Raw genomic sequence first — 27,978 nt, forward strand, 5'->3', positions numbered from 1 at the left:
CCTTCACAGGCAGCTCTGCTCCACAGCCACCATGGAATTTAGCAACAAATGCCTTACGGAGCTCAAAGCGTTAAGGCACACTGGCATGAAAACAATACCAAATGACACAGTGTTTTCAAGTATTCTGTAAGAAAAAGAAACCAAAACTTTATTTAGTAGAAAACTTTCAGAATACAAAATGGGTCTGTTTGTAGTATTACAAGGACAACATACTCATTAAAGACAATTCCTGTTCTCCTAAGGTGTAGTCCCGTTTCATGCTGCACCCTTTGTTTGTTGCTTTCATCCTCACAGAGTGGCTGAGCAGTTCTTCTTCTGCAATGCCATCAAAAAAGAAGTCCTCGTTGAAGATGGGATTCCTGCTTCTCTTTATAACAGTGCTTCTCTGTTTCTGTGTTTTCCCTGGCACCAGGGAGAGGGTAATGCAGCAGTTTATGTTTTTGGGCTCTACAGAGTCATCATATAAACCCTCTGCACTGATCAGACGGATCCTCAGCCTTTCATTTTCTGAGCAGTATTCAGCTGACAGTCTCAACATGCCCCCCTTGTCCATGACTACGGTGCTCTCTCCCACCAGTCTCTGCCGGCCTTGGGCAAAGTCCAGGGGAAAGAGGGGAGAACAAGACACACTGCAGCTCCGTGCAGCGAGCAGCCCCTCCGAGGCCCGCCTGATGGCACTGGGGCTGTTATCAGTGGAGCTGCTCTCTTCTGTAGACAGAGAATTATTCCTGGACATGCCAGATTTGTTCTTGGCCTTCAGTGCTCGGCAGAGCAATCCTTCCTGACTTCGTGCCTTGATCAAGGAGCAAGATCTGGGAGGCGATCTGCTGAGAAGCGGGGAGCTGAAAGGAGAGGAGTCGCTGGAGGAGGCAGTGTCACTGTCACAAGCACCCTGCCTGTGCAGGTGCCTGGGAGGCAGCCTTACCGAAGTGAAGCTGATAGCAATGGGATTGGACGTGTTCCCTTTGCCACCGAACGTGTTAGCTCTGGATCGAGGCAGCGTCAGGCTGGGCAGAGCCCCGCACGTGTCACCGTGGAAGATCGATTCCTTTCTCCTGGTGTGGGGACTCTCCAGCAAGGTGCAGAAGCCGTAGGAAGTGGGAGCTCTGGGGAAGTGAGGCAGGGAGAGCGCGGCCTGGGACTGCGGGTCTGAGTTGGTGCCTTCTTCCTCCAGCGCTGGGAACTCTTCAGCACTTTCCACCTGGATGAAGTGCGGCAAAGAATAACCGGAGCTGTGGTCAGAGGAACTGAGACGTGCATCCTCTGAACCGTGGTGCTGGCGGGAGCCAGGACCCTGAGCAGGAGCAGCGGTGCTCAGCCGGGGGGGGATGCAGAACTCCGGGATTCTGTCCGGGGTGAGCACGTTGGGGAAAGCAGCAGCCCCCAGGCGGGCTTTTTCCAGCAGATGTTGGCCGGGTGGCAAGCCCAGGAAGGAGGCACACGGGAGGTTCCTGCTGCCCTGCGGCGGTCTGATCTTGTCCAAGAACCACATCGCTGCACCCAGACGGGAGGTCCGCAAAGGAGAAGAGCCGAGAAGGCAAATCTACCTGTAGACACAGAAATGCAAAACTACATTAACGTGCTTCCCAGGCACGCTGCAACAAGGCAAAGCACTGAGGATGCCGAGAACAGCGGGACCGGCACAAATGCAGTCCGCACGTCCAAACGAGCAGCCTCTGCTCGACACGCCGCCGTCAGTAAAGTCTCATGGATTTTGCCGCAAGGACAAAATGAAGCCACCAGAAGAGAGGCTCAACGACATCGAGTCGCTACCCTCCCCGAGCGACCCCTCCGTGCTCCCCCGGAGCCGAGCCGATCCCAGGCCCTACCTGCCGGCTCCCAGCGGCGCTCCACTCCGGTGTCTCCGCGGCTACTGGTCCTTTTCTAGCGGCGCCGGGCGCCTCCCACAGGAAGGGAGGGACGGAGGCAGCGGGGGGGCTGCGGGGCCGGGACGTCCCCTGTGCCACCGCGCTCTGAACCGAACCTGGAACGGTCACAGAATGAGCACGAGGCGAAAAAGCCCTTCTCGATTTGCGCCTGGCGCCCTCGCAGAGCAGCGCCCGGCTGGGGAGGGCAAACCCTGAGCCACAGCCGCCCCTGCGGGAGGAAACCCCTCGTCCTCCCCGTTTCCAGCTGCTTTTCATTCGCGGCCGCTTTCGAGATTATCTATCAAACGCAGTACAAAGGCAGAATTGTCTCGGTGCTTCCTTTCTTCTTTTGAGCCTGGCTGTTTTCCAAACCAAGAGCAGTAGGAAGCATTGAGCGCGATTTTCCCACCTCATTTGAAAAAGACGTGGCTGCTTTTCTGCATCGGGCTGCGTGTCCCCTCGCCGTGCTATCCACAGAGCGTGAGACAAATAAGCCCCGAGGCAGCACCTGTCAGTAACACAGAGCAACGGTGCAACCAGAATGTGGACGAAATAAGTAGAAAGGGGGCAAAGAAACGCTTTTGCAAGTCACCTTGACAAGGAGCATCTTAAAAATGCAGGCATGCATGTCCCTTATGGGACGTCGCACAGAGCACGGTGGGATCCGTGAGCTTTCCCAGCACAGCTCTGCAATGCAGCAGAACACAAATGGAGCTCTGCACGCTTTATGATCGTGCTAAAGGCTGCTAAGAGAAACCTTCACTGCACACCTGTGAAAGGTTAGCTGAAGCTCAGCTGAAGCTGAATGCCTGTAACACAGAGCCAGGAACAATTTTGTCTTTCCTTTCCTCCCTGAATTGCTAAAGTTCATGTTTACTTGGCTTGAAATAGACTGGATGTGCTCAGAGGAAACAGATCAAGTGGGTTTCAGGGGCAGGGAACATTTTGAACCTGCTGAAAGGTTCAGCTAGGAACACACGTGTCCTGGGGCTCAGCCCTGCCTCACTGCCGCTCATTTTACAAGCTTCACTTTCGTAATCATCCTCTAGGGGGTTAAATAAGACACAATCAAAATGCCCGAAAGCGCTCTGCAAGCTAATGCAGAGGGGTCTGGAGGGGGATCCTGCAGCTTCCCCAGCACTTGGGAACACGCTCCTTTGGGCAGCAGAGCTGCACGGCACACACTGCATGGCACACACTACAGCGGCACTGGATGGTAGCACCACAACCCGTACTGCATAGCACAGAACTTCCACAGAGTAAGGGAGCTTCAGCCCATGCCTCTGCCTTTAATATCAAAGAAAGATTGGCCTCTACAAATGGAGAAAAGTGAAGAAACTGGGGGCTTTCTAGTGGGAAGCTTATTATTTCTAGTGACAGTTCACAGATGTTGCCCTGAGCTGGCCATCATGGCACGGTGTGATAAAGCAGCTACCCTGCTTTAGGTGCACCATTTCCATTTGGCCTTCATCTACACTTAGCAAAAAAATCGCTAGAGATTCCCCAAATCCCCTCATCTGTCACCCCCCTCCTTCCAGTGACTGAGGGCAAACAGGTGCCTAATGGTGGGCGCTGTGAACCCCCCTCCCAGCCACGCTGTGGCCATTTACAGACAGCTGCTGTGCTGGCAGCTCGGCGGCCCTGGAGTACTTGTACAGCTCCCTGGGAACAGGCACTCCAGCGCACGATTAGCTGCTTAGCTTCCTGCCTTCAAAAGAATTGCTCTTTTCCTCTAGTAGTTTCAGAGCGTAATTAAAAAGCAAGTAAGCTTCCTGTTGCTATAAAAACGCCTGCAATAAGCCTCTTCTGAACGGGAAGGGCTACAACTCGTGGATGAGGCTTTCCCACCCCCCCGTACCGAACATCGGGAGGAACTCCACGACCGGTGCTGGACGAGCCGGGACAGCGGGAAGCCCCCAGCCGGGTGATACGGGGCCGGCCGAGCCCAACCGCTGTTAGGCGACTCCGCGCGGCTTTCGTTCCCGGAGCCGCGGAGCAGCGGCGGCCCACTGGCGCCCCCTGCCGGCCGCTTGCTGCGGCTCCCGGGGCTGCGCCGGCCTCGAGCGTCTCGAGGCTTCATCCACCGGAAGTTCTTGATTCAGGGTTTAGTTTAGAAAGGATTTCATTCTCCCGCAAACAAAGCAATGCCCTGCTTATTTGTTAAAGAAACACGGGTAGCTCCACAAGCTGCCGAGCGTGAAGATAATATGCGTGTACACCCCACACCCAACCACTGTAAGCTATTTCTGTGATGGAAGGAGAGCATCCTTAGCCTGTACAACTGCACAGCTTGTCCAGTGCAGCTGTTTTGGTAGAAGACATCTCTATTTACACTAATCCAGAGGTGTGCTCCAGTTATTCATCTATCATAGAATGGCTTAGGCCAAAAGATACCTTAAAGCCCACCCACCCGCTGCAGTGGGTTGGCTGTCTCCCAGCAGATCAGGCTGCTCAGGATCCCATCCAACTTGGCTCTGAACACCTCCAGAGATGGGGCGCCCACAGTTTCTCTGGGCATCTGTGCCAGCGCCTCACCACCCTCTGAGTAAAGAACTTCTTCCTGACGTCTAACCTAGATGTCTCCTCTTTCAATTTAAAGCCATTCCCCTTGTCCCATAATTAGCAGGCTGTGTAAAAAGTTGATTGCCTTCCTGTTTGTAACCTTTCTTCAAGTACTGGAAGGCCACAGTGTGGTTTCCCTGCAGCCTTCTCTGCTCCAAGCTGAACAAGCCCAGCTCCCTCAACCTTTCATAATAGGAGAGGTGCTCCAGCCCGTTGATCATTTATGGCAGTGGTTGGCTCAAGGGACTGGAAGGAAACCCAGGGGAAAGCCTTTCACCCCGGGTGACAGTGGGTCCTGAGGTGCAGACACACAGCACAAGAGCTCCCCACCCCCAGCTCAGGGCACATCACCTCCCCTAGGGCTTGGCAGTCTCAAAGAGTCCTCTGGAAGAAGCTCAGACTCTACCCTTCCTGCCTGGCACTTCCAGCCAAGATGAGCAAGAGAAAAAGAAAACCTTTTTGGAGTGACAACTGTATAGGGAGTAATAGGGAACTTGCAAGGAGAGCAGGGATGAGGTGGAAAAGACTTCCAACAGTCATTCAGTTGTAGTTTCCTGAAAAAACATCAATAGACTGAGAGGCATTTGGACTTTTTTTTGTTAGATATCAATACTGTAAGCAAATATTTAGCACACTGATTCATTCCTGTCATTTGGACAGAGGTCTCATAGCAGCCTGCTCACCACTTCCAGCCTAGATCAGTCATTTGTGTAGCGCGCTCAGTAGCTGCAGAGATCCAGCAAATCTAATCTGAAAACTTTCTTATGCTATTTCATATAGTGTAGCAGCGGTATTTTATCTCATCAGCAGAGGCCAATTCCTGTGCAATTTTGTAAGCGTACTTGCTCCTCTGAACAAATGAATGAAAGAACTGAAGAATGAATGCTGCTTGGCAGCATGAGCATGTGAGTAGCAGGGCCTTTCAGGCACACTTAGGCTTTATGCAGAGCGTATCAAGTGCCTCTGGCCCACCAGGTTGATCTGAAGAATTCCTTCTTTGAAGTGTATTATATGGTCCTGTGACAAGAAGCTGACACTTGCCATTCAAAACCCAAAGGGATTATGCTGTCCTAATTCCACTGCCACTGAACTCAGCAAAACCAGTCTGGTCTCAGTCTGAAGTATGGTACTGCAGAAGCATCTTGCCATACGTTCCTTTAAATGTTTCTCCATGTTTAAAATGGAGATGTACCCAATCCCAGGCAGTATCTCCTTCATATCTATTTCAAACCTGACATTTACAGCATTTATACTATTTCCCCTTCCACACTCACACACTGTCCTCCAAAGAGCACAGACCAGAAACAACCTTAAACAGAAGGAAGGAAAGGTTAGTTCTCTACTGCACCTCAAACACAGGCTGTTGAGCCTTCCTGGCTGGCTGCAGTGTGTCCTGCAGGTACAGTACGTATAAAGCTTAAGTGCACTAGGTGACGTTGCTGTGTTGAAGTAACAACCTGCTAGTACAAACAGCACTCATGGGAATGAATGAGGCAGCAAGCCAAGGCCATTTCAAAAAGGATGATTTACCTTGTCAGAACATGCCAGGTCTTAATTCAGAGAGTTAAATGTTTTAAAAACAGGTGTGTTGACAGACATCACTTCCCTCCCATGTCAAAGACGGGGGTGTCAGTGAACAAGCAGAGTTTCTTGGCTCACCCATGATAACATTAACTGCAGCTGCCTGCAGGCCACAGTGTTCTGTGAGAGCCTGTGAATATGACAGCTCCAAGGAGCCAAGTCTCCCCTGCTCAGCTGCACACCATGACAGCAGGCATCAAGGAGCCACTGCCCATTTTGGGAGTTCTGCTGTCAGATAGAGGGCTCCTAATGTGCACATGCAGGAGTGTGTGCCTGAAAAGCTGCCTCCAGGAGCACATGAGAATGTGCTTCAGAGTCTGCTGGTGTAAAAGCTATTGTTGTTACAGAATACTAATTGCATCAGTATTTTGTGCTCTCCAGATATACAGCTAGAGTATTTCTCAAGGACAAACACCAAGTTAGTCATCTATTTAAAACTTGATATAAATGTTTGCTGAGTAGTTAAAAAAAAAATCTACAATGCAGAGCTGATTCCGTCCTCCTCATCACATGGTGAACCCCTATTTGTTTATATCAGCTGATCCCTAGACTCTGTTTGATCTAAGATTTGACTTGGAGATATTCCTGCTTTGCAGTAAGGTAAGGCAGCCACTGCCAGTCCAGGCAGCTCCACTCAGACTCACAAGTATAACATTAAGAAGCAATTTGATGAATCAGAAGAGGATTTCCTACAAGTATTACAATTTAATTGAACGTTTTGTCTTTATAAAGAAAGTGACACACTGATAGGACTGGCTTCAGCATCTTGGTGGATAGGAAAAAAATCATGCAAGCGCAATCCATTTCAGAGTGGTATCGCTACTCAGCAGCACCTAATAAACAAAAAAGGTTGCTTTTGGTACAGTGCAAAGCTTTGCTTCAAATAACATTTGAAAATCACCATCTACTCCTAGCCCTGACACTTGCTGGTGCTCATCTATATCCTGCCTCCAGATCTGACTGGCCTCTCCCTCATGGAAAATGCCCAAGATAGAAAAATTATGCAAAGATTATACTTGGATTTCTTTCCAAACTGATGGGAATCCAATGCAAGGAGGAATCGAAGTATTTCCTCAGACCTACAGCATGTAGCCCTCCAGATCTAGACTGTGCTTCTGCTTGCTAACTCTGCATTTTGCAGCAAATGGCCCATCACCAGAATACTCTTAATTCTAGAGAAGGAGAAGCAGAAAGGTGATAATGGAGTGTCTGATGACAAACCCTCACTGTGCTGACAGTATCAGCCCCATCCGAGCTCTGTATTGCTTTTGGTTTTCCTTTTCTGTATGGGCTACAGAACATCATCTGGCAGCAAAGGTGAAGAGTGAACAACCATTTCACCACGATGTGACCTGGTAGGAAAGAAGAAAATTGTTCATGCAATAGATCTTCAAATCCAACATGACCACCTACAAGCTTCTGAAATGCATTTTACCCTCTGATATGGAACTCCACAGCCTTTGACACAGGTGTACAAAAACTGACTGGCTTAAATTCTTCATCTGATCTGTGGCCTGTCCCTTTGCAGTAGCTGTGTGCCACAGCTTGAAGCTTTAGTCCAGCACAAGCTGTTGATATTTTACCAGAGCTCTATCCTCCTTTGTCTCTAGGTATTTTTCTGTATAATCCTTTTCTTCCCAACCTCTCTACATGAGCAGTTAGACGGAGCCTGGACAAATATTAATTGTTGAAAATACAGCATAAACCAGGCAAACAACACAGATAGCAGAGTTCTGCTCTTTGCAGTGTTAACATCCTTTTACAAACTATTTTTTTTCTCCCCATAGCATCTCAACAAGCTTTCTGCCATCTGAGTGAACACGGCACTTGCACAGATTCAGAAGGCTGACAGTTGCTACCAAAACCAATGCCTTTTTATTTATTCCCAGTAGATCTGTTGTCTTAAGGCTAAAATTCTCACTGGCAGATTCCCTGCTCTTTTGGAGACCCTTACAACTCCACCCTCCATCCTCAGACTGTCCTCAGCATTTCCCTGCTCAGGACAGTTCTATTTTAGAAGCACCCAGGTGCATTCAGCAGCTGTACACAAGTTTTCTGTCCACCAAGTTGTTGTGTTTCTGTGCGAGTATTTTTGAAATGAAAGTGTTCTGCATTTTTCACTTTCTATTTAAAAAGCAGGCACTGTTAAGCTCTTGACCCTGTAAACGTTCATATAGATAATCCATGGTTACCTCACTTATGCCAGAGCTCCTTATGCCTGCAGATTACTTGGAGAACACAGGTCATTTTGAGTATCAGTAGTAGGAAAAGAAGCAGCCTATCAGTGAAACTGCTACCAGCATTGATTTCAGGAGATGTTGTGAAGAGCCCTATAGACTTCTGGTGACTTTAGGAATAGGCTTGGGATCTTACAGAAGTGCTACTTATAGTGCTAGGAAATAGAAGGGAACAGATGGTGACAGTTTTGTTACCTGAAAGAAATTGTTTGTCACAAATTTCATTTAAAACAAATTCGACAAAAAGTCACATACTCTGGGATAAAGGAATTTTGCAGCACCCCCTGCTCTCCTCCCAAATCCCAGTGCTGAATATCTGCCATTAATGGTTTACAACCAGAAAAGTAGCAAACTGGGTTAAAAACACATACAGAACAACAGCAGTTCAGAACAGTGAACAGCAAAAGCGTGAGAAAAGCAAGGACTTTCTCTGGCAAAATCACTTCCAAGTCAGGGAATCCACTGGCGTGAGAAAACAAACAGCTTTACTACTGCTCCCAAACACACAGAGTTTAAACATATGGCTACAAGATATTACTATATAAAGAAAACCAAATTGAAGTTATTGCAGTCATATACACATTGCTACAGGGAAAAGCAGAAATAGGCTCATGTGACTGCATGAGATTCCCCGGCACTTTGTAGAAATCACAACATGGTTAGGAACTTCAGTTAAGAGGGGAGGAGGAAACAAAACCCTTAGTTCTTTAGCTGCCTCAGCCTCTCTTATTCCCTGAAGCGAGCTCCAAGCCTGATCCCAGTCTGAGCCTCCCTCCCTGGCCCCTTGGGGCTGGCAGCCTCCCCGCTGGAGGCTGGGAGCAGCCGATGTGTTACACATGGCACTGGTGTGCTGGGAGCCTTCCCTCTCCACCCCAAATGCTTAAATGGAAATAAGCTACAATCTGCTTGCCATGCATGTTCCACTTGATGTCTTGCACTACCCAAAAGCATGGCAGAATAAAATATGTGAGCACTTGAGATGCGTTTTTTGCTATCCATACAAGGAAATTAACGGATAATTTCCTCTGCTTTGTAGCACTCAGAGGCATCTCTTGCCACTTTTTCAGTCTGTCAGTAAAAATAACATGCAGTGAAAGCTCTGAAAAATGGCTTCCCAGCACTGGTTTTATAAGAGGCTGCACAGACAAGGTCGTTGAGAAGAAAGATGAGATAGCAGGGAATACCATTTCCATCCTGTAGCTACGGGAAGCACAGCTCTTTCTTTGTGACCAGCAGCACTTGGAGCTGAGTGTGAAACCAGACTGGTGATCGAGAAGGTTTTTGTTTTCCTCCCATCTGAGTAAGTGATGGAGGAGCCTTCTTGGGTTGTGGCTTTGTACTTTCTCATCTACTCCTAGGTAGATGCTCAGGCATGGATGTGTGTGTGTGAGTGTAGGGATGGTAGGGCAGCCCCTCCTTGAAGTCTTTGGGACTGGAAAGACTTGGAAGCTGTTGATTCACTGCAAAAGAAGAAAAACCTCTGGCCTTCAAGGTCAGCAGGTGTACAGGCACTGACAGAGCATGGCTCTGGCTTCTGATATTTGTAATGTCGAGCTACATAACAACAGCACTCTCACTCTGTATTGTTTGCTTTATTTGCTATTTACTATGATCAGGAAGCACAACTGACCTTTACTAATTAAAATATTATACTCACTGATTCGCTGCTCAGCAATTCTCCTACAGTATCAAAGCAGTGGCATTCAACAGCAGATAAAGTGGCAGTCAGGCCAGGGCAGCTTCAGCCCCAACATAGCTGGGTAGCATTGCCCTGCAGAGACCAGCCTTTTCAGGCAATCTGAAGTCATTAACAGCTGCCCCACTTCACCTGTCAGCAACTCAGCCCCCTTGAGTTGTCAAATCCTCTTTAGAACAACCCATCTCAGCTCTTACAATGTCATTAAAATCTCTTCTACTTTCTGTTTGACCAAAGGCCCTCAGAAATCAGATAGAATCCTGTCATTACAGGTCATTACAGAACGCTGCTTAGGCCACTGTTCTGAAGAAAAATTGCTAAATAAAACAGAGGCTTGTGGATGTCTTGTTAGCCATACTCCTGATACTCCATTCCACTGACTTCTTAAAGTACTGCACTATTTAACAGGTCCCTTCAAGGACTGTTTCAATGGTAAATAATCCTACTGGACTGTACAAGACCAAATTTCACCCAGTTTGAAATGCTCTTGGGCTTGTGCTATTATACAGGATACTTCAAGTATTTTTGAGAAGTATCTGCAGAGTGCTGCCCAGTGGAAGTGTGAAAAACCATTTCATAAGTCAGTTTAAGTTAGCAGCACTTCATGTCCTCCAGGCAAAGAAATACTTTATAGTTTATCTACATGATAAAGTATCATTAAAAGAAAGAATTAACGGAAGATTGCTATCAGTGAATGACTGACAACAAGATGAAAGATTGATTTGATCACAGGAAATGCAAACAAATTATACCTCCAGGGGCTCAGTGAAAAATGGGGCAGAAACTGACAGTTTATGTGATTAAAATAAATCACCATCAGTCCTGGAGATGGAGCAGCTGGGAGTCAGCTCTCCCCTCAGTTGTGCTGAGTTTACCTTTGTGTAATGCCTCACAACCTGAGAAGAGAATCACGTGCCAAATGCACGCCGTGCTCCCATCAACCTTCGCAACAGTGACTCCAGAGTGTCCATCAGTAATATTCCTATCCAGCAGGTCATTTTTCCCAGGGCACCCAGAGCTTCATGTAAAACAATGCAGCAACATGAGGTTTCTTACCAGCTCTTGTACACAGGAACTGCTGGAATTCTCTGGCTGATTTTATTGTGCATTTCTTTTCAGTCAGCATCTCACCAGCAATCTGTAACATCAAAAGCAGCAACAGTTTTCTTTCTTCAGCGCTCCCAAAGTAGAGTGTGTGTCTTTTCCATTTTACTGTATTTTTTCCTATATCAGTCCTTTCACAGAGCACAGTCCCCATGCCACCCTTTTATCTCTCCATCTAGCCATTGGTGAAACCATTTGTCAAATAGTGGTCCTCATTCACATTTCAATGCCATTGAAAAAAACGTATTGACCAAAGAAGGCCAATCTGGTAGGATTAGAGCACTTCATCTCATAAAACATGAAAAAATATTACATAGCATTGCCTTTCCGATCTGTTATGTCTTTTCTCCTGCCTCAGGTTACATTGTACTCAAACTCCACTTTCTTCCTCCCCTAGAAATTAAGTGCCTGTCAGGTTTCTGCCATTTCCAAATCCAGCTCTGTTTAACATACCAAATCCATTTTCTAAACTCACTCCTAAAGGTTGTGCAGACATTTGATTGCAGAACAAGCAGCTATGACAATGCCTTCCCTGTAGCATGACCACTCTAGACATCCCTCTAGTGTTACCAGCAACTCTACTGTTGACATTAGAGTTTCTTTGAAGACTATTTATACAGGGCAGATTTGCAGAGTAGGCCATTTTTGGATAAGGAATGCAGAGCTGGAAGGGATCTCCTAGGTTGCTGAACATGATCCCCTGCTATTGCAGACACCACATTATTCAATTCCCCATCATGAACTTACACTGCATTGTGAAAAGCCGGGTTTCAGTACTGTTTCTCCCAGAGGAAAATGATTCCAGAATCCAATCACTGCAGATAAACTTCATGTTCTTCGGGTTTTCTCTTGTGCAAGAGACTAGTCCCATCCTTCCCCGCAGTAGGAGCACTCACTAGGTGTTTTATATCAAAGAAGGAATATTTATTGTATCTATGGGAAACGTACATCCTAATCCATGCCTCTTTCACAACCACTTTACACTAACTGCTCATGGTGACTCGTGGTTGACTTATACCTGAGCCATTATCCCCAGTGGCTGACCAGTGACATCATGGAGGGTTTTGTTCTTTCTCCTAACTGCAAGACTACGCATTTTAAAGCTCTGAATTTCCTCCTGCTTCTTTTACTTCATCCCTGTGGACAAGTTCTCTTTCTCTTGTGTTAGAGGAACAAGAATTTCTCCATCTTTGTCAAAATCCTCCCCCACAGGATGTCTCATGTAAAGGCTTTCTTTGTTTGAGGGAATAAGCAGAGAATGTTGGTAATCAGAAATCCAAGCAAACAATACTTCCTGGACAGAGGCCAAGGGAAAGCTGCATAGAAATATTCTACTCAGAGTTGAAATGGATTACCATCAGGACTGTTCAGGTGAAAATATATGCTCATTTCACTGCTCCTTCTAAGCGCAGGTGTGAGCAGGCACATGTAGGAGATTCACTGTGTGCAATGTAAGCTCCTTAAGCATACATATCACTGCTTTGCAATCTGTGGACTATGAGCTCCATGTCACTGTGATGGACAGTCCATCAGTCAGGTTTACTTGCACTGAACCCTGCAGTGAACATGCAATTATATCACCAGTATGCTTGGCAGCTATAGCCAGTTCCTCTAGATAGTGACTAGTCAGAAAACAAAAACAACAACATTTCAAGCAAGAAGAATGCATCTAACTGCTCCTAGCTACTCTCTCCTAGGTTACTCTCATCTATAAATGTGGTAATTTCCTGAGGAAAACTTCCAGTTTCTCACTCTCTTTGCTGTTTGGTAACCAAATAGCAGATGGCTGGACTACAATTAGCCATACATACATGGTACCACCTGCTAGATACACTTTTTTGTTCACACTGGAACAGCTGTTATTCTCCAATTTTGCAAATTCAGAGTGAAGGAGAAGAGTAATTTTTTAATTTTTTCTTTGGCAGATGCTTTAATTCTCTGCAGGGTATGACAGTACAAACTCAAATTTAAGATTATAGGTGATCATAATGTTTTGCAACAGCTTTGCAAGTCGAACAGTGGGCATTTAGTAAGTTAACTTAAGGAGTCCCATAACCAAACAACATCGAGCCTCAGCCACGTACGTCTTTTTTTTTCCCATAAAGAATCTTCTTCTATGTTTAGTAACACAAACTCAGCTAAGCTATTGAAAGTTTCCTAGCACAGTGAATAGGATATTCAGCAATAAAGCCACCAATGCACCAAAAACCTCCCAGAAGATAAGATAGAAAGTGTTATCACTTCATCTTTAATGCCTCATTTAAAAATGAGGGACACAAAGAAATACATACAGTGCATCACTTCTATGTTTTCCAGCTCAGTGATCCATAAGTCAGTCCTTGAACCTATCAATAACACAGCATGATTTTCTCAGAGGCACTGATACAGATGAACTTAATTTTAGCATGGTGTATCAGGCATGGTGGTGATGGGTCAACAGCTGGACTAGATCTTAGAGGTCTTTTCCAGCTTTAATAATTCTATTAAAAAGCACACAGCTGATAGATCTTACTGAAGTAATTGCTCTTCCTCCTTGGGAAAACAGGGAGTTTCCTGCTTGACCAACCTCATCTCCTGCTATGACTGAGTGACTCCCTGGTGGATGAGGGAAACGCTGTGGGCATAGTCAACCTAGGCTTTAGCAAAGCCCAGAGAGCAATGATGAATGGAGTTAAATCCAGTTGCAACCAGTTGCAAGTGGTGCTCCCCAGGAGCCAGCATTGGGGCCCATCCTGTTTAATACCTTTATTGACAGTCTGGATGAGTGCACTCCCAGTAAGTTTGCAGATAACACCAAGCTGGGGGGAAGTGAGGATAGGAAGGTCCTACAGAGGGATCTGGATAGGCTGGATCAATGGATTCCATGAATATGCAGGCTTACTTGAAAGATATGAGCTGGGCTGCAGGTAGCAGAATCTAGTTTACGCTGGTGTTAAAGTTGTCACAAAAACTTGAGCTGATCACTGTTAACATGGTTCCCACTCACAGGTACAAACAAAACACGCCTTACTTTGCTGGAGTCGTTATTTTTAGTGATTGCTTTCCCCTCAAAGGCTCTACATTTAAAAACCAAGTCCAAGTGGTCAATCAGCAAGCATCACTACTTCTTGAAGTGGCTGTACTTCAGTGCTGGGTAGAAGAAAACTTATCTCATTGAATTGCTGGGCAGGAGCAGTGTCTAGGCACACAAGAAACATCTGCAAAATCTGACAGAGAGCCAGGGAAGGATTTAGAATTTAGACTGGTAGGCACTGTTGCCATGTAGCCAAGTTCCCTGAGGCAGAATAAATTTCCCCACAGTACTACAAAGCTGTAACTGCATCCACAGTCACTAATACCTAGTGCCTTGCTAATATCTAATGCCTTGCTCTCTTTCTCTCCCCCACCCCCTTATCTAGTAGCTTTGTTTTTCAAACCATTTTCAAGCCATTACCAGTTGGCACCTTTAGCCAGCAGTCCCTGCCACTGAACACCTCTAGCCACAGATGCACCCTCAGAGCATTTCCACCCAGCAGAGCACCTTGTGACAGGCTGCATGTATGCCACACTGCTGGGGCCTCCTCACCACAGCGGGATGGATGAGCAGCACAGAGTGAGGGTTTGACTCCTGGGTGCAAGTTCTGTTCTGCTTCAGAAAAGTTTCCATGGGTGTCCAGCCTTTAGGCTTGCCTGAGCCACACTGAGAGAACAGAAAGAGTCCTGAGCCACATATAAAATATATGATATGGTTAACATATGCAAGTATTGAAACTTATTACAGCATTAAAAAAAAGAGGGCAACAAAAACATAGAACTAGCAGGTTGGACACATGGTTTAGGCCATGATGAGAGGTGCGTGTGCTTGTTGTCAAGGAGGCAAGACATACAGCAGCTGTGTAGTGCCAACGTTGCAGGTGCATTTAAGGATGTAGGCAGATGCATGATTGACTGCTAAGATGTGCCTTGCATTTGTAGCTCAGGTGCTCTTACACTCTGGTGGATATCTACCTGCATTCCCAGGAAGTTGCATGCCTTTGCCAGTTTAGCTCCTTATCAGCAGCTCAGCCATCTGTAAGGCCTACAGGAAAACATACATGGATTTCAGCTGCACGCCATGCCCAAATAACCAGCTGTCCCTTACCAGGGCCACACCTCAAACAACCTCCTTTAGCTCTGAGTTCCATCAGTTATAGAACCATCATTGCTTACTGAAGTGATGCCACATCCTAACAAGTCAGTGCTAATTCCAACGACTGACCAGGAAGTAGGAAAAGCCACAAGGTTCCCAGCAGCTACACCTTGGCTCCATTGGTATGCCAACACCACAACCTTCAGCATCTCATCATTCAGTCCTGTGCTTGCACACGTAGCCTCTGGTGACTTGGGAAGAGATTGAAAGGGGCTGTCTCTGTTAAAGCCTCTTACTCTACTACTGTGCCACATCCTGCCCAGAAGCAGAGGGAAGGGCTGATCAGATTTGCAAATGAGAAATGTGACAGTGTCATTTCCCACACATCTCCACCTTAAATTCTAGTCAAGAAATTGATTATTGACACGGACCATCAGAGAGATGAACAAAACTAAAAACTTTGTGGAGAAATTACAAGTTATTCCATTGATCAATTTTTTTAATTTCCATTAATTTTAATGAAATGTAACATCCTGGAGTCCCATTTCCCCTGCTAACACTAGTCATACACATTCAGAGTTTCATTCAGAGAAACTTTTTCTGTGAAAATCTGCAAAATCCTGAAGCATTGTAATTTTAACTTTTTTTCCCCCTAAGAAAACATATTTCTTCCTCTGTTCAGTTTGTTCTAGAAATTGGACATACAGCTTATTGGCTTTTTTACTTTTTACTTCTTTTGGGTAATTGAAAAGCAAGTCCCATTGAAGCCCTGATGTACAGCCTGTTCCTTGGGATGGAGAATGAAGCAGTACATCATCTAAGATGGCCATATGAAAGCACACTACCAACTTCACAGCAAAAAAAAGAACAGCAATCCCTTGTTTAATGAGGCAGGCTCCTGGGTTGAGCCCTTGCTGCATTTCACTCAATTTTCTGGCGCTCACTGAAACACTCAGATGAGGACTGTATGTATTCCTTGCTTCCTGAGAGGTGTTTTCTTACTTCAGAATCATTCTCCATTTTCCCAGTACTGCCTCAACGTGAGAGCACCAAGATCATGCAAAAAGGTACATTCCCCAATTCCGTGTTGCTCCTATTAGTTCCCAAGAGCTTGCAGTCTCAGCTTTGGGGAGCTTTCATCTGAGGGAAAGCACAGCTGAAAGTCTGCTCCATAACTGCAGCAGTGAGACTCCCTTTTCCCTACGTAGTTTAGAAATATTTAACCACTTCATTTTTATGACCATAAATGAATATGAAGTAAAATTCATGTAGAACCATTAGAGTAAATTAATTTTAGAATAAAATTGAATCAAGTAATTGAGGGCTACAAAACACTCCTGTGCAAGCTGCACTTCTAATTTGCATGGTAACCCTGGTTTGGCAATTATGCTGTATTGAAATAATGCTGAAACCAATCCTGAGGCAGAACGGGTACCAGACAGTGCTATTAAATGTAACACTTGTCATATTCCTGCAGCTGCATGATGACATAACAAGGCCAGGCACACCCAGCAGCACACAGCATCACATGGGTTGCAGTCCCCGGCTCTCTAGAAACATGTGCACTAGCAGCTAATTAATCCAGCAAAGTAGCTGTTGCTTCAGCACTGCAACGTCCATTTTTAAGATTCATTAAGTGCAAGTGCTAGGAAAGCAAGGATACAAGGCTCGCAAGCAAGCCATGGCAAGGCCTAATACCCCCCTGGGTGTATCACTGGGTGATATACATCATAAAGAATGGATTTTACAGATACTGAGTGCAGATAGGCAAATCATGCCATTTCCAAAAAACAAAGGCCTATCAGGTAAGAACTACCAAAAAAATTATTCCTTACTTTTTGAAATGCTTTTTCCAACAAGGAAAAGGTTCCCATTATATCAGCCTAGCTGCCCTTACTCTTTTGTTATTGCCACACTAATAGCTGGATTACAATACTATTTCAGACATTCAGCCTTTATTCTAGCTGCTGAATCTGGGTACTCGAATTTTGAATTGAAAAAGAAAAAAAGAAGGAAAGAAGGACATGATGCCTTATTCAAGTGGTAGAAAAAATACGATGAAAAGAAACGAGAGTCAGGAAAAGGACATGAAAGTGCCAATAGTTACTGCAAACCTGGGAGGGAGCACATGTGAGCAAGTGGATCTCAGAGTTGTAACAGCTCAGTTCAGTACACATTTAATTACATGGATTAGTTATCTGCAGACAGTGAGCATGGAACATGTAGCACTTGTGTCATTCTCCAAAGAGCAATAGCAATGAAAACTTCTCTTCTGCATGCCAACGTTCTATCCAAAGTCTTCTATTTTTGCATTCTGCAGAGGTGGCTCCATCTAAAATTGTGCAAATAAACTTGGTTTGTGAATCTCTGTTGTATTTAAACAACAAAGAATCTGCAGACTGGACTCCTGCAGAGAAATCCAGATCTCTGGCCAGTCTGAGGCCACAAGAGAGAACACACTTCTATACAAGGGAACAATATTCCATCAGAGAAAGCCTGGAAGACAGAAGTAGCTGGGTGTGAGCCACTAAGGAGACTTATCCACTGGATTCAGCAACAATTGGAGACATTACTGCAGTTCTTTCTGGATAGAATTGTGGCAAAGTAAAAACAACACCTCTTAATGAGATTATTGATAGATTATCTTTATCCCACCCTTCCTCCCATGAAAGAGAATTGGCTGCTCCTAGGTCCTTTCACAAAGCCTCACAACTTATGCTTTCTCTACAGCTTGGACAGAATTCTCCTGTATTTCCTCATCTCACCTCTTTTTCTATCTTCAGACTTTGTAACCATTCAGATTGCTGCTCTGCTGACACAACCAGGTTTTCCCTCAGCTGTTCTACTAATATTTTGTGTTTCATTCCATGTAGTTCCAAATACTTCCAAGACTTGTGTGTCTGCCATAATGATGTAACAGTTCCACTTCAAGGGTTGGCTTTATTTTTTGTTTAAAAAGATCAGATTTGCATAAAATTGCGGGTGAATGATTTTACTTACTTAATTTGGAAGGCTCAGTAAATGCAAGTTGATGACCAGAGCTGGCTCCAGACGTCTTATCAGCATAAAGAAAGTTTCCTGCCTGAGGATGAAGAATCTAGGTTACACTTGAAAATAGCTGCTTCTGTCACAGGCAAGTGACTAGGATGAGAGGCCTGTGTACACCCTGTGTTCCAGAAGTGGCTGCTGTTTTATTCATTCTCATCCTCCCTCCTGGCAGCAGCAGCCGCCAGCCTGGCTTCCAGAGTTCCTCCAACACCCATCTTGGCATCCCCATTGCTGCCTTCTTGTGCCTAGAGCTAGTTCTGCCAAGCACCAGATTAACCACACTCAAAAACAAAAAATTCTAAACAACTCTGCCTATGCTTTCTACCTATAAATATCTGATGAGATGTAGTTATATTCGTGAGTCAAAAAGTCTTGCCTGCAAACTGGAAATAAGAAAATCTGTCCATCTTTATATCCAGTATGAGCCAGGCTCCATCTCACCCGGATTTTAAATCTTACATATAGAACACTATGTTCAAAAATCCTCCACCCGAGCTGCCAAAGTCAACACTGTTCATCACATTTCCAATAACTAGAGAGGGTAGGCATACACACACACATTTGCACAGATGCTGATCAATTGTAGCAAGGAGTAGAAAAAATACAAACTATGAAGCTAGATATACACAACATAGGGTACAGAATGGTACATAAGGGCTAAAGTCTGTGCCAAGTTCCTGTTTGAGCACGTGCCCCAGCAAAGTGTGAGCTCTTGATTCAACATTAAGGAGGGTTCACTATACTTTAAAGACCCCACAGCATACTTAGGAGCACGAAGCGTGGCAGCACTCCTCTGCTCTTCCTTAAGGGCTCAAGATGAAATAGGTAACAGCATTTCTGTGTGATATATTCAAGCAATGAAAGCACTAGGGATTTAACCACACGGAACTTGCTCAGCTGACATTTTTGCTATCCTCTCATTCCTCTTCCTCCAATATGAAGGTGGCAGGCACACGTACAGAGCACCCATTCTGGAAGGAATGCAAGGCTGCTCTGAAACTGTAAAATTTGCCCTTGAAAGAATAAATGTGATCAAGGAAGAACAGATCATCACAGAAGTTAATGCAATTGCAAAAAGAAATCCACGTATCTGTTTTCAGCCATTAGGAAAAGCATGTCAGGTCCAACTCTACAAAGCTCTGTCAGCACTGGAAAGGAAAGGGTGGCTTGGCAGAAGTGGTAAAGCTGATTAGGGAATAAGGGAGAACTGCCAAAAACAAGTCCTGATTACAATTAGTAGATTTAATCGATTTCTCTGCCACGAGATATTTAAAATGAAGATTAGGAACATCCAGCCTTGTTCTAATGCACACAATGTAGTTGTGTCTACACACATTAAATGCCTCATGGCACCCCACTTCATCTGTATTACACAAAACACAGAAAAGGAGTAGAAACAGCTCCTCCAGGGACTAATGAGTGGAGAATGGGCTTCATGTCTGGGACAGGGTTGGCAGTAAGGCTTCCCAAAGCGATACAAGGGACAAGTGTTTAAAACAGTGAGAACGGGAGAAGAATCAATGCCAGCTCAGCCTGTCCAGCAAGAGGTACAGGCATTTGAATGCAACCAGGCCCTGAATGTAACCAAAATGTCCTGAGAAGAACACAAAGGTGTCTTACAGCTAAGCATAGAATAAAGGAAGTCTCACAACTACCCTTCTGTTTCCTGCAGACCTGAGACTTGCCAGAAGAAGTCTAGTTCTCATTAACAACTGCTCTTAAATCATTACTGATTTAACAGGTCAACAGGAGACCACAACAGTCAAGACATTTACTGGTGAAGTCATAGAAAAGGCAGCTTACTTTTGAAGAAGCGGCGCAAAAGAAGGGTGTGTGAGAAACACAAGATGCACTGATCTATTTTTACAAAATTATTCCCATCTAAGTTGTATTTTGTAATAATTATGTGCTGTCAGTGATTTCATATGAAGAGTGAATTTTTCATTTTGTTGAGGGGAGTTCTAATATGCTATTCCTATGGGTGCAAAGCTGATTGTGTATGAATCTGATATTCAGAAATGATTTTGATTGCAAATGTTAATTTTAAAATCCTGGTTGAGCATGCATCAACAAGAGTAGACATCTCAGGTTAGGAAGCGGCAGAAATAAGTACACTACCACCAGTATCCATTCAGTGCATCAGCAGAAAGGAAAATAGCAGAAGATCAAAACACCAAGTAAAATATTAAGTACAGGTCATTCTGTTACGCTCAGAGACGACACAGGTAGAGGTTACTTGCTCAGAACTAACAGGCAGGGACTCCACTTCCACATTTATCCATAGGATATGTTCTGCGTATGTAATGTATAATTATACTTTCCCACTTAGTGTTAGCAACAACTCCTTTCTTTCCCACGTGGTCTCTGTAGAAGCTAATCTACTTTAATTTTGTTTGTTGGGTTTTTTTTTTTGTTTGTTTTTAAGTAACACATTCTTCATCCATTTCAATAGAGCTGGATAAGCATTTAAGACAAGTGTAGAAAAAAGTCTACAAAGAACCTAGCACCCTGCCCTCTTTATAGTAACTCCTTTGTCCCCCTAGGTCACTGACAGTCTAGTTCTATGTAGCCACTTGGCCTCTGGAGTGAAATTCCATCCATCAGTGTCTTAAAAAGCTCTTAAGATTACTCAAAGTACTGCACCAGCAGTAACTTTCCCTACACTTCCACAGCCTCCCACAACATGGAGTATTCCAGGTCAGCAGTACAGCAAGATATTGTAATCAAATACACTAGCAAAATAACCAATATTTGTATGTAGACAATGCATATCACTAAGAAAAAAAAAAAAAAATACTGTCTAGCCTTTTGTATCTCCTGCTTGAGGTCTCATGGTTTGCCCTGCATAAATAAAAGCACAGGTAAGAAAGCAGATCTGGAGACCTAGATGCAAACAAGATTTCCTCAATATTTTGGGTAGAGCTATTAAGGCCTGCAACCTGATACCACAGAAGTAAGCATCCAGCACAACTCCCTTCTTGTTGTGGAAAAGGCTCTACAAAATATACAAGCCCATGCTCACAGCTCCATGCACATACCCCCTTCCAGTCACTACGCAACCACTGAGGCATGAGGGATAGGAACAAAAACAGAGAATGGAGAAGGGACAGAGGAACAAACATAGGCAACAGCCCATCAACCGAGATGCTGGAGGCCTTCCTGTGCTCTGCCCTGCACTTTACCCTAGAGGTGGCCATCCCTCAGTACAGCTCATTTTCCCATGATTTCATTCCTTGGCTCTCCAGTGGAGCTCTGTAATTGCAGCAGTGCCAACTGCCTGCAGAAGCCCAGGGCCATGCCGTGGGAATCCCTGTGTGGCCATAAAGAAAAGAGTGTAACCGAATGGGAGCTGCAGGAAATAAAGCTTACCTAACACTTCAGTTCCACATGAACCCGCAGTCATGCTAAGAGCAGCGTGTGGCCCCAGCATCCTGGGATGTTTTTCTGCTTGACTAAGAGGTCTGCAAATCAATATTCATTTTGAAGAATGCTATGCTGTTTGTACACACAGAGTTTACCCTGTGGGTCCAGATGTTAGTGCTTTATTAAGCATAAAAATTATAGGAGATTTACAATAAAAAATACTGTGACTGCTGCCAATTTTTCTTTGGCAAACGTCCAGTAGGAAATATTCCTGTGTCAGCTGTAGCTCTCTCCTTTGGTATCACACAGACTCAGACAATGCATTTGTTGGATTCATTTAAGTATCTCCAAGAGCGTTTCATTGTTTTAAAGCATCAAAAAATTTTGCAGCTATAAATCATAACAAATAATCAGTAATCCCAAACAATGAAACCACATGAGAGAAATGAGGTGCAGATGTTGCCAGTCATTGAAGGAGATTGTAAAAGGGAAAGGAAACAGTTGTGTACATTATAGCACTTGTTATGTGAGTGATTCATTTGAAGAAAGAGTTTTAAGGTGAAGACTTTTCCAAAACACTGAATCACTACACTTAAAGAAATACAGCAAAAAACCCTCTCTATTACAGCAGCAAGCTTAATGCACTGTGACATCTGGAGAGCCGTGGAAGTAGCAATCAATTCCCTAAAATATGTGGCATCACTCCAGTGCTTTACCAGCATCTGTGAAGTACAAGCAATTGGAAAAAAAAAGACACTAATTGCTGCATGGTATGAATTTCAGACAAAGTAAAAATTCAATATAATTCTATTTTGAAGAAGTACGAGACAAGTAGTGTCTGATTTAGGGCTGTGGGGTACTCAAGCTGCTTAGAAGACTAAATCCTATTTGGAAGCTCGTCTACTATTTCCTGATGTACTTCTCACAGCAAATGTTATGTTCAACCTTTGGCTATGGGAAAGAAAAGCAAAGGGTTGAACTCTGGAAAAATAAGCACTTGTGTAGCTGGTACCTTTAAAAACAGCCACAAAGTGTGTATATTTATTCTCCAGAGTATCTGGAGCCCAAACATTGTTATTCACTGTACACACTGAGAATTATCACTTAGCTGCACATGAGTTTGCAGACAGCAATCACAGCGCATGTTCTCCAACTCTTCCCACAACAGTTCTGAAAACCTGGAAGTGTTCAGCAGATCAGAATGTAGTTCAGCCACAAACACTGATGCTAAAGTGTATTTGTCAGAAGCCGTAGGGAGCTTACAAACAAAAGGCCCCTCTGAGGGACAGCGTTACAGAGCATGCCACTGCTGTGGCATTTGTTTCTCTGATGGTACAGATGCTGTGCATGAGGGCAGGCAGACTGCTGGGGCACCCATTTGTGACCCTTTCAGTCTGAGTACTATGCAAGATGTAACTCAGAGGGGACCAGCTTTGCTCTCAGTCTCCTGACCTCACACATTGCCAAATCTGTGTCCCATTAACTTCATTGGGACTGACATATTCTGTGGGAACCGGAGCTGAATAACAACCCTATTCTTCATGCTTTTTGAGCTTCTGAAGCTGCTCTTCCCCTTAGATTAGGTACCAAACATGTTCTTTATTTTATGCAGTCTTTGTCTTCAGTATTCCTTGCTAAGGATATTAACTCTGTAAATGAATTCTCTAATTGAGAAGTGGCTGAATTTTTTAGTTTTGTTTTGTGCTTTTTTTGTTGTTTTGGTTTCCCCTAGATATAAGGACAAGTGAAAAGAAAAAGCATAAGAAGGGCCATCCCAGATTTTGAAAATTATACATGAAGCAGTAGCAGTACAAATGGGAGTACAGAGAATTAACAGGCTTTTCAGGAATACCTAAGACTTTTGCTGTAGTAAAGGCAGAATGAGATAATAGTTACAAAAGGTATGAAGTTATTGTTACAGTAACCACACAGCCAGAACCATGATTTAATTCATTACTAATAACAAAAGAAATACAGATAGAAGTCGATTAAATTAGCACTAAGACCTGGATGAAGTCCTTAAAGAAGCCTCCTACTGTAGCTGGTAGAATATCAACACCAGCAGTACGAAGACATTAGCTAAAATCATTGGGACAGGAAATAATGCTACAACAATCTCAAGAAACCTATGCACCTGTATGGGAACCACTGAATCACAGCCTGAACCCCTGATTGATCACCTGAGGAGAGCAATGAGTCAGCAATGAGGAGCACAGGTGAAGGCAACTCACCTATACTGCAGGAAGGATGGAGCCTGGCTGCACCTCTCCTAGACCCATTTAAGAGCTGACTGCCAGTGGGGAAGATCTCTTCTGGAGATCTACTTTGCTGGAGTTTTGTAAGCAAGCCCAGTATATAGGTGAGCATCCTATCTTTTCTGCTTTGTTGTAATAACTATGTAGCTGAGCTCTCTGATATACCTCCTAACTATAAAATCTGTACATTCATTGATTGTACAGCACCTTACAGTAGCAGGGTCCCAAAAGTTGTTTTTTTAGGCTTCTTTCAAGCTACCTTTTTAATAGCTGTACAATTAATTACTACCAGCGATGTTATAATGAACACTTCATGTACCTTTGAAGGAATTTACACAGTCACCTTTGTGTGCTTTTAAGAGTCTTCTTCACAGCAACACTTAAAAATAATCAGTGATGCCTTCATCTGCTGACAGATACAAATGAGAGTATGGAAGCCAAACTACTAAGGTACTACTTCTATTCATCTTTCACGCTCCAGAGTACCACTACAGAGTTCAGTAGCAAGCTCTTGAAAGAAAAGACAGTTATTTTACTGTTGGTTAGAAGTCAAATTCAAGCCAAAAACTAAACAATTAAACAGTATCAGTACAGCAACACACCAAAATAAGGGAGAAACAAAGGTCCTGTAAGCTGGGTTCTACAGGCATTTCTCCTCTAATGATGTTTTTAACAACATGCTGATTTTGGCCGGCTCACCAACAATGAGTTGGGCTCCATATAAATGCTGTTGTTTTTCATCTATTCCTCGTTAGTTCATCTTTCTAAGCCTTCTAATGCAGTTCTTGCTCTGGTCACATCTTAGCCCCAACATCTGCTAGCTGCTTGGCTGGTTAGTGCTGTTATTTATTTTTGCCCAGTCAGTTTATCCTGCAGGGATCATGCTTCCTGAGCCTTGTAAGTGATGTCATTTCCATGGAGGCGCTTGAAGTGTCTTGCTAAGTGGCAGAACACTCATTTTTAAAATGGAAGATTATTTTATCACTGTCAGTTTTCTCAGTCTGCCACACCACAGTGGAAATGCATATGCTCATTGACATAGTAATACACACACTCTAATTTACATGCTCGAGTATGATTTGTGCTGCATTTTAATGGACATGTTCTGAGACAGATTTAAAATGTATCTGGGATGGGAGCTTAGGACATTGCTCGCAGCACACAGCAGAGGAAGCCCTGCACACACACACCTAGGCTACGGTGTGCCTGAAGCATCACTGAATTGCTGTCCTCCATGGGCTATTTTAAGTAGTAGAATCCTAAAATATTTTCAATAGAAGGATGAATGCAGGGCTCTGAACAAGCAAGACAGCACTTATAGATGGTTTACGTAGCTGTTTCATTCCTATGGGTTTGAGGGCTGGTTAATGTCTGCCTCCCAGGCTGGATGTATGCCCCTGGCCTTGCTGTCCCACCTCACACTGCTGGAGAACACCCCTGGCACCACTGCCAGTCCCAGCCACATCCCAGGAGCACAGCAGGCTGCACTCTCGCTCTGACAAAGCACACTTACCACAAAGGCTCTGCAATTTTGCAGCTAGGGAAATGGAAGAACAAAATATTGGAATGGTGTTAGAATGTTTCAGTTTTAAAATGTCATCTGGGAAGAAAAGAGAAAAAGTGATTTTTTTTTCCACCCTGTTACAAACTGAAAAAATTGCCAGTCATGTAACTATGGCCAGATTCAGCCTCAGAGATTACTGTGTCTGCAGATATTCAGGTCTCATAAAGCACAGCTGGCAGAAGGGCCTGATGGTTATAGCTTACGTGTGCTTGTCAGTATATAAGTGGTGGTGCCAAGAGGATGGGTGCTCGAGGCTCAGCAACAGGGCAAGGGGCAGTGAGCACAAACTGGAACACAGGAAGTTCTATTTGAATGTGAGAAATACTTTGCTTTTAGGGTTACAGAGCACTAGAACAGGCAGCCCAGAGAGGTGGTGGGGTCTGCTGCTCTGAAGATACTCCAAGCCCACCTCGGTGCTTTCCTACGTAACGTGCTGTAGGGAACCTGCTTTGGGGTGGGGTGTGCTCATGGCTGTGCGATTCTGTGCTCCAGGAGCCTGGTAGGAACTGGATAGAACCAAAAGGCCAAAAGATTTGCAGGGAATGCTGAAGAGGTGTTGGATGATACAAGAACCTGGCTGTGAGTCTGTTTGGGTTCATCTATATGGGTGCTGCTCTTTTCCAGAAGAAATGTGTCCACCTGCAAGTTTCAGGGAGCTGAAGTGATGTGAGGCAGCCAGCAATCTGTCTGTGTGTGCTCTGGGTTTGTTGCCACTCAAGTATGGCTGTTTCTCATGGCTCAAATAACAAATACTGGTTCCTGGAAGGACCAGTTGATAGACCTCTGTTATTGTTACAATATTGTTGTTATATTGGTGTGTGTTATGATGTTCTCATGAATTGCTACAGCACTGTGCAATGCAAACAGAACAAAACCGCTCAGCTCATGCCTCTGAGCAGCTTGGTTTCTTCTGAAGGCCCAACAGCTGCCGGCTGGCTCTTTGCTTTGGTTGCAGAGACAGGTTTGATGCTGTGCTCCAGCTGCACCGCGTTCCGTTACTTGGATGCGTGATTTTGAAGGACAGCTGCGTTGGCAGAGCCCTCATCTGCATGCAGGTATTTCACATAAAGGACTTTATTTGGAAAGCCATCCCGTTTCTCCTGTCAATACAGGCGTCTTAGCACGCCAACCACCGTCACAGCAGCGGAGGCACGCTGAGGGACCTCTGGGCTTCGCCGGCTCCCGCAGCAACGCGGCTGGGAGCGGCGGTGCCACGCGCCGGGGCGGTGCGGGCGGGAAGCGCAGAGCCGCGGGCGGGAGGCGCCTCACGGCCCCTGAGGGGAGCGGCGGCACGCGGGTCTGCCGCCTCCCTGGGCCCGGTTCGGTCCTCGCCGCTCGGTTTTGTTTTTTCTCTTTCCTCCCGGCCCTTCTCGTTCTCCTTTAGGAGCCGCCGCCCGCCCCCCATAACCGCGGATCCGGACGGGCGCGCGCGAGAGGCGCCGCCGCATCTCCTTGGCGAGGGCCACGCTCAGCCCGCTGCCTCGCGCCCAGGTACGGGCTGGGCCCCGCGCGCTCGGCGGAGGGAACGGCCGCGTTCCGCGGGGGCGAGAGGGAGAGCCGCCCGGGCTGCCCGCGCCGAGAGCCGGGCGGAGGGCGTCGGAGCGGTCCCGGAGTGATGACGCGCTTCCTGTCCTCCCGGCGGGGGTCTGCGCTGGAGTCCGCGGCGGCGGCGGCTGCGGAGCCGGCGGGAGCGGGGGGAAGGAGGGGAGGGAGGGAGGAAGGAAGGGAGGAAGGAGACGAGCGGCGGCGGGGCGAGGCGAGGCGATGCTGCAGTAACGCCCTTGTCGGTAGGAGCCCCGTCGGACCCCCGTCCTGACCGCTGCGCGGAGCGCCGGTCCGCGCTGCGCCGCGGAGACCGGGGGAAGGAGGAGGGGGGGGGGGGATTGAGGTCCGCGCCGTGCCGCCTCCGGCGTGCGGAGCTCGGCCTCTCCAGGCTCGGCGCTGCGGTGCCGGTGGAGCCGCACGGAACGCCGCCCGCACAACAAGTTGGAGCGCCGCGGCTGCCGGGAGAGCCGAGCCCCGGGAGGGAACGAGCGGCTCCGCCTCGCCGGGAGCGGGACCGGGCGTGAGGGAAACGCCGGCTCCTTCAGGATCCTTCCCGCGGCGGGAGGCGCAGCCCCCCATAGCGGGTGGGCGCGCGGAGCCGCCCGCCTCCATGCGCCGTGATAGAGGAAAATCCTCGCGGTGCGAAGCGGCGACCTCCCAAGGACGGCCGTATCTCGCTGTACGCGCCCGTGTCCGTCGCGGTGCGGCCGCGCGAGTGTGCACGTGCCCGTTCCCGCAGGCCGGTGCGCGGAGGCGGGGCGGGGGCCGCTCCGGCGGGCAGGGGAGCAGGGCGGCCTGGCTCGGGGTGCTGCCCGCCAGAGCTCTGCTCCTGCCCCGCCGGCACGGGCTGTGCGCTGCCCGCCTCGTGCCTGCGCTCCTGCGTGTCCGGGGGGGTTGCTGCCCTCTCTTGCTGCCTCTTCCCCTTCTCTATTCTCCCCCCTTTCCCTGCCCCCCTACACCCCTGTAGTCCTTCTGTTCGCTTGGTTTGCTCCACGTGGTTTGTTGTGTGTTAAAACCCTGCCGCTGCATAGTGTGTATCTGAGAAGA

At 46.1% G+C, this 27,978-nt stretch overlaps 3 protein-coding genes across 9 annotated transcripts in view; 1 reads left to right on the forward strand and 2 right to left on the reverse strand.

The window, feature by feature from the left end:
* Positions 1–27,978, reverse strand: part of RPS27L (ribosomal protein S27 like) — a 334,929-nt gene that overhangs the window by 50,450 nt on the left and 256,501 nt on the right. The window lies entirely within an intron of this gene.
* LOC125698032 (C2 calcium-dependent domain-containing protein 4C-like) lies at positions 45–3,858 on the reverse strand. Of its 3 annotated transcripts, none has more exons than XM_048955849.1 (4): positions 3,727–3,858; positions 1,830–2,376; positions 214–1,547; positions 45–124 (listed from the first exon to the last, which is right to left on the reverse strand). In XM_048955849.1, exons 3-4 carry the CDS (start codon positions 1,490–1,492, stop codon positions 63–65), a joined length of 1,341 nt encoding a protein of 446 aa, XP_048811806.1. In that variant the 5' UTR covers positions 1,493–1,547; positions 1,830–2,376; positions 3,727–3,858; the 3' UTR covers positions 45–62. The 3 variants fall into 3 exon arrangements, with proteins under 3 accessions (XP_048811806.1, XP_048811808.1, XP_048811807.1); XM_048955851.1 differs by lacking the exon at positions 3,727–3,858 and adding an exon at positions 2,461–3,378 and having other exon boundaries at positions 1,830–2,335; XM_048955850.1 differs by lacking the exon at positions 3,727–3,858 and adding an exon at positions 2,461–3,378.
* The window catches only part of TLN2 (talin 2), a 147,834-nt gene continuing 143,743 nt past the window's right edge, over positions 23,888–27,978 (forward strand). The window contains exons 1-2 of one of the 4 annotated variants that reach the window (XM_048955831.1): positions 26,425–26,441; positions 26,771–26,877. The gene's annotated coding sequence lies outside the window, so the exon portion shown is untranslated. Of the gene's footprint in view, positions 23,927–26,424; positions 26,442–26,770; positions 26,878–27,036; positions 27,174–27,339; positions 27,611–27,978 lie in introns of those variants that run through there. The other 3 variants (XM_048955828.1, XM_048955827.1, XM_048955832.1) reach the window with 3 other exon arrangements.

The sequence above is a fragment of the Lagopus muta genome, chromosome 10, assembly GCF_023343835.1.
Source record: "Lagopus muta isolate bLagMut1 chromosome 10, bLagMut1 primary, whole genome shotgun sequence".
Classification (NCBI taxonomy): domain Eukaryota; kingdom Metazoa; phylum Chordata; class Aves; order Galliformes; family Phasianidae; genus Lagopus; species Lagopus muta.